Source organism: Taudactylus pleione, unplaced genomic scaffold (genome assembly GCF_031769625.1).
Source record: "Taudactylus pleione unplaced genomic scaffold, aTauple2 ptg000053l, whole genome shotgun sequence".
NCBI lineage: Eukaryota > Metazoa > Chordata > Amphibia > Anura > Myobatrachidae > Taudactylus > Taudactylus pleione.
This window is the reverse complement of record NW_028284455.1, coordinates 33,826,692-33,842,420: the sequence shown is the minus strand read 5'-3', so window position 1 is coordinate 33,842,420 and position 15,729 is coordinate 33,826,692. Positions and strand designations below refer to the sequence as shown.

Genomic DNA, 15,729 nt, shown 5'->3' with positions numbered 1-15,729 from the left:
CCAGCATGCCTGCCATTTTGCACTTGTGGAACTACAAGTGCCAGCAGACATGCGGCACCTGTAATTTCACTGTAAAATAAATAGTTAAAAAAAGACAAAACACACACACCGTGCCCAGTATAAGTTTATTACATACACCTACCCATTCACACATACTTACCTATACCAGATGAATCTGTCCCCTTCTCCACGTAGAGATCCATGGTAGCTGGCCCTGCAAGAAAGATTTCATACTCACCTACATCCAGCGCTGGTCTCCGCAGTAATCCATGGGTGTTTTAAAACAAAAAAACGTGTTACCCGATCCACGCTACTAGCTATGTGTATGTGTGTTGTCACACATACACATAGCTCCCGAATGGCAGCTGCCGGGACTTCACGGGGCATTGCAGTCCCATCAGCCAATCAGCGGCAGCGCTCACTGTAGCGCGGCCGCTGATAGGCTCCAGCAACTGACAGTTCCCACGTGGGCTTACTCACCCACGTGGGAACTGTCAGTTGCCGGAGCCTATCAGCGGCCGCGCTACAGTCAATGCTGCCGCTGATTGGCTGATGGGACTGCAATGCCCCGTGAAGTCCCGGCAGCGGCCATTCGGGAGCTATGTGTACAGTATGTGTGACAACACACATACACATAGCTAGTAGCGTGGAGCGGGTAACACTTTTTTTTTGTTTTAAAACAGCCATGGATTACTGCGGAGACCAGCGCTGGATGTGAGTATGAAATCTTTCTTGCAGGGCCAGCTACCATGGATCTCTACGTGGAGAAGGGGACAGATTCATCTGGTATAGGTAAGTATGTGTGAATGGGTAGGTGTATGTAATAAACTTATACTGGGCACGGTGTGTGTGCTTTGTCTTTTTTTAACTATTTATTTTACAGTGAAATTACAGGTGCCGCATGTCTGCTGGCACTTGTAGTTCCACAAGTGCAAAATGCTAGGCATGCTGGCACTTGTAGTTCCACTGTAAAGTACAATAGTCTTACATTATTTGGCCCCCCTATTACCCCCATACCCACCGCTCCAGGGGTATGGGGATGAGCCCCAGGCTTCAGCGTAAGCCTGTGGTGCTCGGGAGAGGGGGGACCCTTTTTTGGGGGGTCCCCGACTCCCCCGAGATCACCGGCTTGCGCTGACCGACTTGGGGTGTAATGCTTTGGACCTGGAGCCCCGGTGATTGGGTCTCCGGGCTGTGGAATTGCACCCCGGTCGGTTGGGTCTGGTGCTGGTCTTAAATATAGGGGTACCCCACGTTGGTTTTGCCCCCTATATTTAAAACCAGCACTAGTCCCTGCAGCCTGGTGTTGGTTTCTAAAATACGGTGGAACCCTACACATTTTGTTCCCCGTATTTTTAGAAACCACCACTGGCTGGCTAGCCTGGGGCTGGTTTGGCTTTTGGGGGGGGGAACCTTACGTCATTTTTTTTCTAAACTTTTACACATTTTTTAACAGGTTAACAAAAACGGGAATTTTCGGGAAATATTCTAGGAACCCCCCTAATGATGTGTAGACATGGGGGATCACTATGGGTACCCTCATTTTTAACTCCTGAAGTCCTGAAGTCGGGGTTTCTAATAGCCGCGGCAAGTGCATAAATGCAACTTTGAAGAAAGTGGTGCAGAAGAGCATTTACAATTTTTTTGGGGGAAAAATAACTATGCCCAGCAAATTTGGGGTACTTGAAAATGGGGGTCAGCATACCATAAAGTTGCTAAACATACTTGAAAAAATCGTGAAAAACCCACTTGCGCAAGGAGCTGCAATGAAAAAAACACCTGGGGCATACTTGGGGACCCCCCAGAGTCAAGTTCGCTATTTTTTAACTTTGTTCCCCAACATTTTTTTTTTTGGCCCCCAAATTCAAAGTGCTTTTTTTGGGGTGTCCCGATTTTTTTTTTTTGACACAGATCGTTTCAAGGGGTCATTCTGAAGGGTGCAGGCTATTCTTTTTGGGCCTGCACCCCTAAACCCCAATTCTGCACTTTTTTTCGACACCTATTCAATGGTGAAAACTTATCCCCGTTTTTTAACTTCGACTTTCAAAAATGCGATAAGTCTTTGATATTGAATACGGTGTAAAAGTAAAATCAGTGATATTAACGCAGAAACGGTAAAAAGTGCTATATTAACGCAAAAAACACTCATATTGAATACCCCTAATTGTGGGATACAGCTGCTTCAACAACTTGGTGGGGTTTTGGATCCACACACAGAGTCTGGAGACGCTTTATCTACCCCGGAGTCAAGCCTATAAGGGTACAGGCGTTTATGACCTGCCCTGGCCATCTAAGGGTGCGAAAACTGGGAGAGAGAGCGTCTCTTGTTGTGAATCTGCTCTTTCCCTAACCGACAAATCTTAGAGGGTCTGAGACTGAGCCCCCCTTGTTCTATCTACAGTATGTTGCTGGAGTCAACTCCAGAGATGTTGATCCTGTTTGGAGTTTCCTTTCTAAGGGGGAGATGTATTAACGGCGACATTGCCGTTGCGGTACATCCCCCCCGACTTCGCGTACATACCGCGGTTCATTACCGCGGTATGTACCAAGGATTTTGCAAAGGACAGCTCTCTCGATGAGAGCTGTCCTTTGCGATGCTGCCGGGCAGAGGGACTTCCGGGTTGAACACCCAGAAGTCCTTCTGCGCATGCGCAGAAGGCCGCGGGCCACGGGGGCTCATGGGAGGGATCCGATCGGATCCCTCCCAGCCCCGAGCGTTGCGCTAAGAAGCCCATAGGCTTCTATTGGGTAACGCCACCTGAAGGTGGCGTTATCTAGCGACGCGAAGCAGCGCTGCATTCTGCTGCTTAATACATACGGGGAATGCGGTAAAACCCCCGAAAACTGCATTTTCGGGGGTTTTACCGCATTTTGCCGTTAATACATCTCCCCCTAACCATCAAATGTCAAATCTGACTTTGGTGTGTCTGCTGAGTTGAGTCTTGCCTGGGTCCCCTGCCTCTGACTGAGCCACCTGCAAGTTATCTCTGAAGGTGCTCCCCTGGGAAACCCACAGCGACGCTGATCTCCTGCTCTGACAGCAGTCTCCGGGGGCAAAGGGGAAACTGGGCGCCTTCCTGTGGATAGTCCTGCTATCCATTTATACAGACCTGTTCCTCTGTGGCATCCTTTGAAGTAACCACTCGCTGCCCACTCCCGAACACTACTGTTTTTCTGTATCATCTTCCACCCTGCTTTTGTGAAGACATCTCTTCTGTGGCTGCTTTTGGCTTGGTCTGCTGCCGGGACTGCTACACCCCATCTGTCTGGACTGGGCTTGAGCTGCTTCAGTTACCGGAGAGACAGTCAGCAGTAGCTGAGGTTCCAGGACCACAGTGAGGAAATTAATACCTCTAGCAAGAACTTTGCTTACCGTACTACTGTTATTTGTTTATATCACTATTCTATATTTTGATCTGTTTTTTACTGATTACTGCATGAGTCTCTCTGTTTTGTAGCTCAGTGCTCTTCAATTGTGTACTAACATTTACAAGTAAGGCTTCATATTGCCATCTAGTGGACAATATTTTACTTGCATTCTGTAGAATGCTTATGACAACTTCTATTTTGCAATGTTCAAATGTTGAGTTTGTTCCCCGCCTGGTGCAGGAGCTGAACGATCTCCTATTGTCATACTTGGATGACCGCTTTAACTGTTTACTGTCTTGCCCGGATCCCATTGTGGATCCTAATGACCCCATATCTAGGACCGCAGATGTTTCCACCACAATGGTTTGCCCACCTGCTGTGGTGCCAAACCCTATAGCTCTGTGTTCCCAGCAACTGGAAGGGGTTAATTTCCTTACGTCCAACCTACCTCTCCGCCAGGATGATCCATGTCCTAATACTTGCATGGCCTTTGTTTCGGTTTCTGAACAATTGGATTATATGGCAATTCCTTTCTACCTGGTATAAGCCATACATAGGGGGCCCATTTTTCAAAGTTAATTTGAGGTAAATTCCCCAAAAACACCTGTTTTCGGGGGTTTACCTCAAATATTAAGTATCTCCCAGATGTATGAAAGAGGGACCGCAGCAGGTATCTCCGATAGGTTTCTATGGGGGATGCGATGCTGCTAAATGTATTCTATGGGGACTTACCGCATTTCAGCCGGCGGAGGGATCTCCCAGATCCCTCCGCCGGCAATGGGCGCCGCTCATGTGCTGTCCGCGGGACTGCGCATGTGCAGCAGTCCACATGCACTCCGGCCACATCGCAGGGACGGGCTCCTTTCGGAGCCTGTCTCCCTGCATGTGCCGGTACATACATTCAGCCGGTATGATCGCATTTTGCAATGCGATCATGGGCGATACCGGATGCCCTGATCGCATTGCAAAATGCGATCATTAATAAATGGGCCCCATAATTACATGGGAGAGGATCTTGATGCAGGTTCCTCACTGGTTGCCTCAGAGGTGACTAATGGCCAATTGTAATCCTGGTTATGTCCTTGACAGCCCCACTGCATCTAGTTTACCTCTGTCCTTAGGACTTTGTGGGGCTGTCACATGAAGGGAGCTATTCTCATTCTATTGCTTTCCCCCTACTAGACATATTTCTTTTCTATGATTATGACCATGCCTTTTTATTTTTCACCTTTCCTGGTGTTGGTGTAAGGATAGTTTGCCTTCGCTTTTCAACTGGATTTCCTATGCTACTCTTTCAATATTTTAGGGGGCTATACGGGATGCATATGACCCTATACTCTGTTTGTCCTTGAATGTAATGTTTTAGTGTGACACACAGAAGGATAACCAGACCCTATTATCTTATGACTGTGGGGTCTAGTTTACTAAGCAGTGTTAGGCAGGGCCGGATTTGCCGCTAGGCAACCTAAGCGGCCGCCTTGGATCCGGCGGGTCCCAAGGGGCTTGTGACCAGGCCTCCCAAAAACTGTCCCTGGGCCTGGGGAGAACCTGCAGCGCTGTTTATGACATGCTGCTACTACCACCAGCCGGGAGACAGGACACACATAACGTACCGGTGCAGTGTAGTAGCAGCACGTCGGAAGACCGGCTGCTACTAAGCTGGGGGAGGACGCGGAGTTGAGGACAGGGCTGGCCGGCCCTATCATTAAGCAGGAAGGGGCGGGCTCGGGGATGCTGCTGAATGGAGTGCCACGGTGAGGAGGATGCCGCTGCGCCCGCAGACAGACAGTGACAGTGATTCACTGTCTCACTCCCCCGCTGTGCTGCTGTTAAGGCTGGAGCTACGTGAAGAGGGAAGCCATGCAGGCGCGGTGCATATGGAGGTCATAGGCAGGTACATTTGCTGGAGTTGGTGAGGAGGGGAGAAAGGCGCGGAACTGTGAGGGGACAGGTGTCTCTGCTGGGCTGGGAGGGGGTCTGTGAGGGGAGGGAGGTCTGTGCCGTGAGCGGAGAGGGTCTATGGCTGCTGACAGAGGTTGCTGATGGGAGGGGGTGTATGTACTGTGAGGGGACAAGAGTCTCTGAGAGGGGGGATCTGTGCTGTCAGGGTAAGGTCTATGGCTGCTGAGAGGGGTCTGTGAGGGGAGGGTGTGTCTGTACTGTGAGGGGAGAGGACTCTGTGAGGGGAGGGGGGTCTGTGCCGTGAGGGAGTCTATGGCTGGTGAGACTGAGAGGGGTCTGTGAGGGGAGGGTGGATCCGTGCTGTGAGAGGAGAGGGTCTATGGCTGCTGAGAGGGGTCTGTGAGGGGAGTGGGGTGGGAATGATGGGTTCTATGTAAGAGGGCATGTGGTGCTGTCAAATGGGCAGTGAAGGGGCCAGGCTGTCAGTGTGACAATGTTACAATGTCACTATATGCCGGAGCATTGGATCGTATATGTATATATGTATGTATGTATATATATATATATATATATATATATATATATATCCAAATAGCACGGCACTCAAGACTGATAGAAATCAAAGTCAGCACAAATAATCGTTTTCACCGTTTCATTCAGATTAGAATTTCGTCAGGAAATTCTAATCTGAATGAAACGTTGAAAACGACTATTTGTGCTGACTTTGATTTCTATCAGTCTTGAGTGCCGTGCTATTTGGACATGTTTGCAGCTTCTGGCTCAGCAAAGGCACCAAGCAAGGATATGCCTTATGTTATGTGAGTGCCGGACCAGCTTCTATTGTGTATGTATGTGTATACATATATTTATTTGCTGAGTTACTACCTATTATGTAGGTGTTTTTAGCTTATTTTCTGTTCCCTCACCTTCTCCTGTCTCCCTCTGTTCTTCCACCTTTCCTCCCGTCTATATACATATATAATGATGCGTATATATAATATGATGTGTGTGTCTTGCTCCAGTGACACCTACTGTAATATATGCACAGGATTGTTTGATGGAGGGGGGCCCTAAACAATGGCTTGCCTAGGGCCCCATGAGGTCTAAATCCGGCTCTGGTGTTAGGAGACAGCAGTGGCGGGCTGGGCCGGGGGTGCCATCTGCCCCCCAGGCCGGTACAATGTTAGTATTCCAGGGCCGCCAGGCTCCAGCAGGCAGGCAGCGGATGCTCCTGCTCCCTGCCCAGCTAGAGAGAAGATTGGGCCACCGGCGCTGGGCCGGTCCCATGTCCCCCCTATGCCGGGCCGGCCCACACTACCTACCCGGCCGCATGACACCGCAGCTACCCCGAGCGGACCTGCGATCGGGCATCAGAGTCCTGGATCCAGGCTTCCCTATACTAAAATGACCGCGGGAGGGCTTCCGCGCATGCCCAGCCACAGCAGCTCCTCCCATGGGCCTTTGCGGAGCTCGTGAGCCACAACTCACGGCTCCACCACCATCCATGTCCGGTGGACTCCAGCATCTCCAGGGCGTCCATGCGCAGCAAACAGGTAAGGGCAGCGGCACTTGAGTGTGTCACTGTCACACATTTATTTTATATAATGGCAATGGGCTGCATTGCCCCCCCTCCCCCGATCTTCCTCACCCACACAAGTCCTCTTCTTTAAGTGGTAAAGTCTCTCAGGCCAGGTAAGTAATTGTCATTGTAATTTTTTTTATCATATATATGTATGTATGTGTGTGTATACATATGTGTATATATGTGTGTGTATATATGTATGCATATACATACATATATATTTACATATATATATGTGTGTGTATATATATCTAGTATGTGTATATATACATATATAAGTGTGTGTATGTATGTGTATGTATATATATATATATACATATATATATATATATTAGGGGTAAGCGGGTTCGGATTTCTGAAATCCGAACCCCCCCGATCCGAGTCAGGCTCGACTTTTCCCGCCTGACTCGGATCTGAAATCGAGGCAAAACGTCATCATCCCGCCTTCCGGGTCTCGCGGGTTTTGGATCCTATATAAGGTACCCGCATCGGCGCCATTTTCTCACTCGGCAGTGGACAGTGAAGAGGGAGGGTGGGAGTTAGGGCTGGCTGGGCTGTGTAGTGTAGTGTTGTAGTGTAGTGTAGTGCAGTGTAGTGTTGTGCTGTGCTGTGCTGCGCTGTGCTGCTGTTGTCCATAGGGGCTGTGTCCACTACTACAAAGTCCATAGGGGCTGGCTGGACTGTGTTGTGCAGTCAGTTGTCCATAGGGGCTGTGTCCACTCCAAAGTCCTGTGCAGTGTCCCAGTCCTAAAGGGGTGCTGTAGTGTTGTCCAGGGGGTGCTCTATCCGTCAGGGGTGCTCCCCCCAAGTGCTAAAAAAAAATAATATTTTTTCTGTGTTTGTGAATTGTGTGCACTGTGGCTGCACGTGCATCAACAAAGGAGCAGCGCCAAGCGTGCGCCTGTGTCCCATAAGTAAAAGGCTGGCTGGCTTGTCCATTAAAGGGTGCTGTAACCCCCAAAGGGCACTCCAAACAAAATAAAAAACTATATTTTTTTGCGTTTGTGAATTGTGTGCGCAGTAGCCGCACGTGCATCAACAAAGTAGTGCCAAGCGTGTGCCTGTGTCCCATAAGTAAAAGGCCGGCTGTATTAAACCGCTAAAGGGTGCTGTAACCCCCAAAGGGCACTCCAAACAAAATAAAAAAATATATTTGTTTGTGTTTGTGAATTGTGTGCGCAGTAGCCGCACGTGCATCAACAAAGTAGTGCCAAGCGTGCGCCTGTATCCCATAAGTAAAAGGCCGGCTGGCTTGTCTGTTAAAGGATGCTGTAACCCCCAAAGGGCACTCCAAACAAAATAAAAAAATACATTTTTTTGTGTTTGTGAATTGTGTGCACAGTAGCCGCACGTGCATCAACAAAGTAGTGCCAAGCGTGCGTCTGTGTCATAAGTAAAGGGCCAGCTGGCTTGACCGTTAAAGGGTGCTGTAACCCCAAAGTACACTCCAAACAAAATAAAAAAATATTTTCTGTGTTTGTGAATTGTGTGCGCAGTAGCCGCACGTGCATCAACAAAGTAGTGCCAAGCGTGCGCCTGTGTCCCATAAATAAAGGGCCGGCTGGATTGACCGCTAAAGGGTGCTGTAACCCCCAAAGGGCACTCCAAACAAAATAAAAAAATATATTTTTTTGTGTTTGTGAATTGTGTGCGTAGTAGCCGCACATGCATCAACAAAGTAGTGCCAAGCGTGCGCCTGTGTCCCATAAGTAAAAGGCCGGCTGGCTTGTCCGTTAAAGGGTGCTGTAACCCCCAAAGGGCACTCCAAACAAAATAAAAAAATATTTTCTGTGTTTGTGAATTGTGTGGGCTGTAGCTGCACGTGCATCAACAAAGGAGCAGCGCCAAGCGTGCGCCTGTGTCCCATAAGTAAAGGGCCGGCTGGCTCATTTCTTAAAGGGTGGTGTAACCCACAAAGTGCACTAGTCTCCAACAAAAATAAAAAAAAAATTTCTGTGTTTGTGTGCGCCTTAGCCGCACGTATATATCAATAAAACATAAATGGAGGACCAAACTTTCTCCGATAAAAATAAAATAGGGAAAGATCATGAACCACTTCCTCCTAGTGCTGAAGCTGCTGCCACTAGTCATGACATAGACGATAACATGCCATCAACGTCGTCTGCCAAGGCCGATGCCCAATGTCATAGTAGAGGGCACATACAATCCCAAATGACAAAGTTCAGGAAAATGACCTTGAAATAAATATTTAAATCATCTGAAGAGAAACGTAAACTTGCCAATATGCCATTTACGACACGGAGTGGCAAGGAATATCTAAGGTCTTTCCCTATGTTCATGACTAGTGGTTCAGCTTCACATGACGATGGAAGCCCTCCTCCCTCTAAAAAAATCAAACGAGTTAAGCTGGCAAAAGCACAGCGAAGAACTGTGCGTTCTAAGAAGATATCACAAATCCCCAAGGAGAGTCCAAGTGTGGTGGCGGTTGCGATGCCTGACCTTCCCAGCACTGGACGGGAAGAGGTGGCTCTTTCCACCATTTGCACGCCCCCTGCAAGTGCTGAAAGGAGCATCCACAGTCCACTTGCTGATATGCAAATTGAAGATGTCACTGTTGAAGTACAACAAGATGAGGATACTGGTGTAGCTGGCGCTGAGGAGGAAGTTGGCGAGGAGGATTCTGATGGTGATGTGGTTTGTTTAAATCAGGCTCCGGGGGAGACAGTTGTTGTCCGTGGGATGAAAAAGCCCATCAAGGTCATGCCTGGGCAGAAGACCAAACATTCAACCTCTTTGGTCTGGCAATATTTCTATCCAAATCCGGACAACAACTGTCTTGCCATATGTACCATATGTAAAGGTGAAATAAGTAGGGGTAGGGACGTTAACCACCTAGGAACATCCTCCCTTATACGGCACCTGCAGCGCGTTCATAAAAAGTTACTGTCAAGTTCAGAAACTTTGGCTAAGACCGTAAGCAGTCCAGGGACACCTAAATCCCTTTTTCCTGTTTTATCCAAGGAATCGGTGGATGAGGAGGATGAGGAAGACATCTTGCCTCCGTAGAGCCAATTTGTGCAGGGACAGATTAATTGCCAACTTGTTTTGTGGGGGCCCAAACAAACCAATCATTTCAGCCACAGTCATGTGGCAGACCCTGGCGCTGAAATGATTGGTTTGTTAAGTGTGCATGTCCTATTTATACAACATAAGGGTGGCTGGGAGGGCCCAAGCACAATTCCATCTTGCACCTCTTTTTTTTCTTTGCATTATGTACTGTTTGGGGCCTAGTTTTTCAAACTGCCATCCTGTCTGCCACTGCAGTGTCACTCCTAGATAGGCCACGTGTTTGTGCCACCCACTCGTGTCGCTTAGCATAGTCATCCAGCTACCTCGGTGCAACCTTTTGGCCATAAAAACAATATTGTGAGGTGTTCAGAATAGACTGGAAATGAGTGGAAATGAAGGTTATTGTGGTTAATAATAGCATAGGAGCAGAAAAACCCACAAATTCTGTGATGTTAGCTGTTTTTATGCTTTTTTTTCAAAAAAATACAGATCCAAAACACAAAACCCAGAACCCAAAACACGGAAGGGTGGTTTTGGCAAAACCAATCCAGATCCAAAACGCGAAGAAAGATCCAGATCCAAAACCAAAACACAAAACACGAAAAGTGGCCGGTGCACACCCCTAACATATATATATATATATATATATATATATTAGAGTATTTCTGAAGACAACGAGTGCCGCCCTTCTTGCTGTGTGTTTGTATGTATATATGAATATATATATATATATATATATAAAACCACGGTTAGGCACTACAAACAATGAGTAAACAACTGGTGCCAGTGCCCACACAGAAAGGGATACATACAAGACGGTGGTGTGGCACTCAAGGCATCGAAAAATTATTCAATCAGAGGCAGTTGGCAATTTCAACGTTTCAGTTTTTCCTGACGACAGTTTATAAAAACTGAAACGTTGAAGTTGCCAACTGCCTCTGATTGAATCATTTTTCGCTGCCTTGAGTGCCACACCACCGTCTATATATATATTAGGGATGTGCAGGCTCGGTTCTACTCGGTTCCGTTCGGATTTTTTTCCCGAATCTTATTAGGTTTCAGCTGTCACGAGTTTTGGATAGCCAATAAGATTCGGTAAAAAAAAACGAACGGAACCGAGTAGAACCGAGCCTGCACATCTCTAATATATATATATATATATTTATACACATACGTACACACACACAGCAAGAAGGAATGGCGGCACTCAGCGTCTTCAGAAGTATTCTGACGCCGCCATTCTTTCTTGCTGTGTGTGTGCATGTATGTATGTGAATGTATATACGTTTGTGTGTGATTGATATATATATATACACTATTTTTTTATTTTTTTACACTAACCCATACATGAGCTAGATAGAGAGGATACAGTCAGTTTGCCAGCAGACGGGATGCTAGCTGATAAATCCCAGTGTCGAAATCCCGACCTGGGACTAAACATAGGCGTCGAAATTCAGACGCCAGTTTAAATGTCGACCCTGGAATCCTGTAGGTATAGCAGGGTGCCTTAGTTGTAAGTCGCGGGCAGGGAGGGTTTGCTTTAGAAACCACGATGGGGGGGGGTTAGGCATCAATTGGGGGGTTTAGGGTTAGGCATTAGGGGGGACGGAAAGGTTTAGGCATCAGGGAAGGAGGAGTAGTGAGTAGGGGAGGGTTAGGATACCGACCGACAGGTATCGATATACTAACCCTGTCAGGAAGCCGGCGTCGGGATTCTGACCGCTGGGATCCCGAGGATGGGGGGGGTTGGGGGCCCCAGAGATATCAGTGTACTGGGCCCCAAGGTTTCTGTTGCCAGCCCTGTGCATATTGTATGTATTATAAATACTGCTGGGGTCCTATGTGTTTACTAATTATATAAAATATCATGCATTTATGTTGTACTTGCACATGTATTTATTTAGGTGACATGTACATGTGAATGTCACCTAAACAATTACTAAAAACGCAAGTGCCACTGCCAGCATATTTTATATTCGTAACAAACACATAGGACACCTCACTATTATATATTGCAGGGGTCCTCCTATATTATATGTAATTATTTAGGCGATGGAATGATATATAGTGTAGTTGTCTTATGTTTTTGTTACTTATATATCATGCACATTGATATTTATGTAGATTGTACTTGCACATGTGCATGTCACCTAAATAATTACTACATTTGCCCCCTACATAAATGTCAATGTGCATGATACATAAGTAACAAACACACGGAACAGCTGCAATATATTTCATCCCATCCCATAAATAGCTATCACATATAGATAGGACCCCTGCAAAAAAACAACAACAATATTTTCTGTTCTGCAGCGCCACATTACGCAAACCCCAACATTATTGTCATGCCCATTTTAAAATTGCATTCGCTGGTAGAAAAGCTGGGCCACTTGCCCTTGTTTGCCCCCCAGGCTGAAAGTTGCCAGCCAGCCCCTGGGAGACAGAGTGAAAAGTGATAAGAAAGGTGCCAGCCAATCAGCTCCCAACTGTCATTTTTCAAACACAGCCTGTGAGATGACAGCTGGGAGCTGATTGGCTGTATTCTCTTATCCATGAACATTTTATCCTATTCTACTGATTTACATCTTCTAGGTATTACTTCTTCAACAATAGGTTCTGTTCTGTTCATGTGTCATCTCTGTTTTAAGGCCCATCAAGTTTGACATAAACGTATTATTCACCCCCACATGTGTCATTATATGATTATGGTTTTGCACCTTTTTGGGTACGGCTCCTTAAACAACATACAGTGGTGCTTGAAAGATTGTGAACCCTTCAGAATTTTCTATATTTCTGCTGAAATTTGGCCTAAAATTACCTCAGCTTTTCACACAAGTCCTAAAAGTAGATAAAGAGAATCAAATTAGGCAAAAAAAATAGACATGCTAATATTTATTTTGAGGAAAATGATCCAATATCACATACTGTATCTGTGAGTGGCAAAAGTATGTGAATTAGTATCTGGTATGACCCCTTTGTGCAGCAATAACTGCTTCTAAACGTTTCCTGTACTTGTTGATTAGTCCTGAACATCGGCTTGGAGGAATTTTACCCCATACCTCCGTACAAAACAGCTTCATCTCTGTTATGTTGGCAGGTTTCCTCCCATGAACTGTTCACATCAGGTCCTTCCACAACAGTTCGATTGGATTAAGATCAGGACTTTGACTTGGCCATTCCAAAACTTTAAATTTATTCTTCATTAACCATTCTGTGGTCGAATGTGCTTTGGTTCATTGTCTTGCTGCATGACCCACGTTCTCTTGAGATGCATCTCATGGACAGATATCCTGAAATTTTCCTTTAGAATATTCTGGTATAATTTAGAATTCATTGTCCCATCAATGATGGCAAGTCGTCCTGGGCCAGATGCAGCAAAACAGTATCAAACCATGATACCACCACCACCGTGTTTCACAGATGGTATGAGGTTTTTGTGATGGAATGCAGTGTTCTCCTTTCTCCAAACATAACGCTTCTCATTTAAACCAATCTCTATTTTGGATTCATATGTCCACAAAACATTGTTCCATTAGTCTTCTGGCTTGTCCAGGTGATCATTAGCAATCTGCAGATGGGCAGCAATGTTCTTTTTGAAGAGCAGTGGCTTTCTACTTGCAATCCTGCCATGCACACCATTGTTGTTCAGTGTCCTCCTGATGGTGTACTTATGAACATTAACATTAGCTAATGCGAGAAAGGCTTTCACTTGCTTAGATGTTATATTGGGTTCCTTTTATGATCTTACGAACTATTAGACGCCTTGCTCTTGGCGAGATCTTTGTTGGTCGACCACTCCTGGGGAGGGTAATAATGATCTAGAATTGCCTCCATTTGTACACAATCTGTCTGACTGCTGATTGGTGGAGTCCAAACTCTTTAGAGATGGTTTTGCAACCTTTTCTAGCCTGATGAGCATCAACAACTTTTCTTTTGAGGTCCTCAGACACTCTCCTTTGTTCGTGGCATGATACACTTCCACAAACGTGTTGTGAACATCAGACTTTGATTGATCCCTGTTCTTTTAAAAATACAGTTTGTCCACTCACACCTGATTGTCATCCCATAGATTGAAAATACCTGACTCTAATTTCACCTTCAAAATATCTGCTAAGCCTAAAGCTTCACATACTTTGCCACTCACAGATATGTGATACTGGATCATTTTCCTCAAAAAAATTAGCATTTCTCATTTTTTTTGTCTCATTTGTTTGATTTGGTTCGCTTTATCTACTTTTATTACTTGTGCGAAAATATGAGGTAGTTTTATGCCATATTTCAGCAGAAATATAGAAAATTCTGTAGTGTTCACAGACTTTCAAACACCACTGTATCTCTTTTTTTGTTTAGCCTTTTCTCTTTTTGTGGTTCTTTAATATTGTTATTTTATAAATGTGTTTATCGTTGTTATTATGTAGTTTATTTTCAGCATGCGGGCTGCGAGCGCAGCTCTCATCCTTTCAGTTCTGGTTAGGAAAATTTAGAAAATTGTTATATGTTTTTCTACTGTACTTTTAGTTCTCTCATGTCTTTTATGGGATTGTCTGCTATAATGTATTACATGTGATGCCTTTTGTGGTTTGTATTGCTACTTGAGTCCTCAGACATACTGTAATGTCCATTATTTTTATTATCAGTTATGCATGTGGATTATTTACTGTGAATGTTGTGTTGATGCATATGTTTCAATAAAAAAATACTTTAAAAAAGTATACTGTTTTGAGTTCTGGTGCAGTCATGTAAATATAACATTATCAGTCCTTTATATTTAAGTGTTTATCTCCACATGTTTTAAATGGGTGACATGTCCTTGGTCACTTACATGTCCAAAGAATCCAAACTGGAAATGTCCATTTTCCACACAACTCCCCAGACTTCATCTCCCTTACTCTCAATGATGGTAGCTGCTCCTCCATGCCATCGAGAGTTTCGGTTGCCATTGTGGTTGCCAAATGCAAGCTTGAAATCCTGAAATACAAATGTTAGATGTGTGAAATTTTGATTCCACCATAGTATGCAAATAGTGGATGACACTCCTCAACGGACACAGGGTCGTAGCAAGTGGAGAGTGAGCTCCAGACGCCGGCGGGGACAGACTGCGCCACTGGGGGTGGCATGGCAGGCCTGCTCTGCTGCAGTGATTTGCAGGGCACAGGCATGTACAAGAGCTAGCGGGTGCAATCAAGTTTTTTTGTTTATTGCGGTGCAGCACATGTGACATCATAAGGTCACCCCAGAGCGCTGTGCTGAAAGGCAGAGGAGCCGTGATGTGAAGAGGAGCAGCAGCCAGAGAAGCCACATAAGAGGAAGATACGGGGGCTGGAAAGACACTACAGAGCTGAAGAGACAGAAGGAGGCTGGAGTTGCATAACCACGTGGAAATGAGGATTGAGAGACACATGCTGGAGAGACACTGGGAGGCCTGGGAGACACTGGCATGTTGGAGAGACATGGGGCTGAAGCTGCAGAGACATGGGGGAAAGATGCTGGAGAGACACGGGAGCTGAAGAGACACTGGGAGATTGGAGCTGGAGAGATACTGGGGTGCTGGAGAGACACAGGAGGGCTAGAGCTGGAGAGACACAGGGAAATGAGACTGGAGAGACACAGGGGGCTAGAAAGACCCAAGGGGGGTGAGGCTGAAGAGAACTGGAGGAAGTGGCAGAGACATGGGGGAATGATGCTGGAGAGACATGGGAGCTGAAAAGACACTGGGAGATTGGAGCTGGAGAGATACTGGGGGTGCTGGTTAGACACAGGAGGGCTGGAGCTGTAGAGACATGGGGGAATGAGGCTGGAGAGACACTGGGAGACTGGAGCTGGAGATATACTGGGGTGCTGGA

General features: G+C 46.1%; 1 protein-coding gene across 3 annotated transcripts in view; it reads right to left on the bottom strand.

Moving 5' to 3' along the window:
* The window catches only part of GGCT (gamma-glutamylcyclotransferase), a 40,614-nt gene that overhangs the window by 11,636 nt on the left and 13,249 nt on the right, over positions 1–15,729 (bottom strand). For all 3 annotated transcript variants that reach the window (XM_088463732.1, XM_088463738.1, XM_088463748.1), the window contains exon 3: positions 14,709–14,854. In XM_088463732.1, coding sequence (XP_088319858.1) covers positions 14,709–14,854 — 146 coding nt within the window. The remainder of the gene's footprint in view (positions 1–14,708; positions 14,855–15,729) is intronic.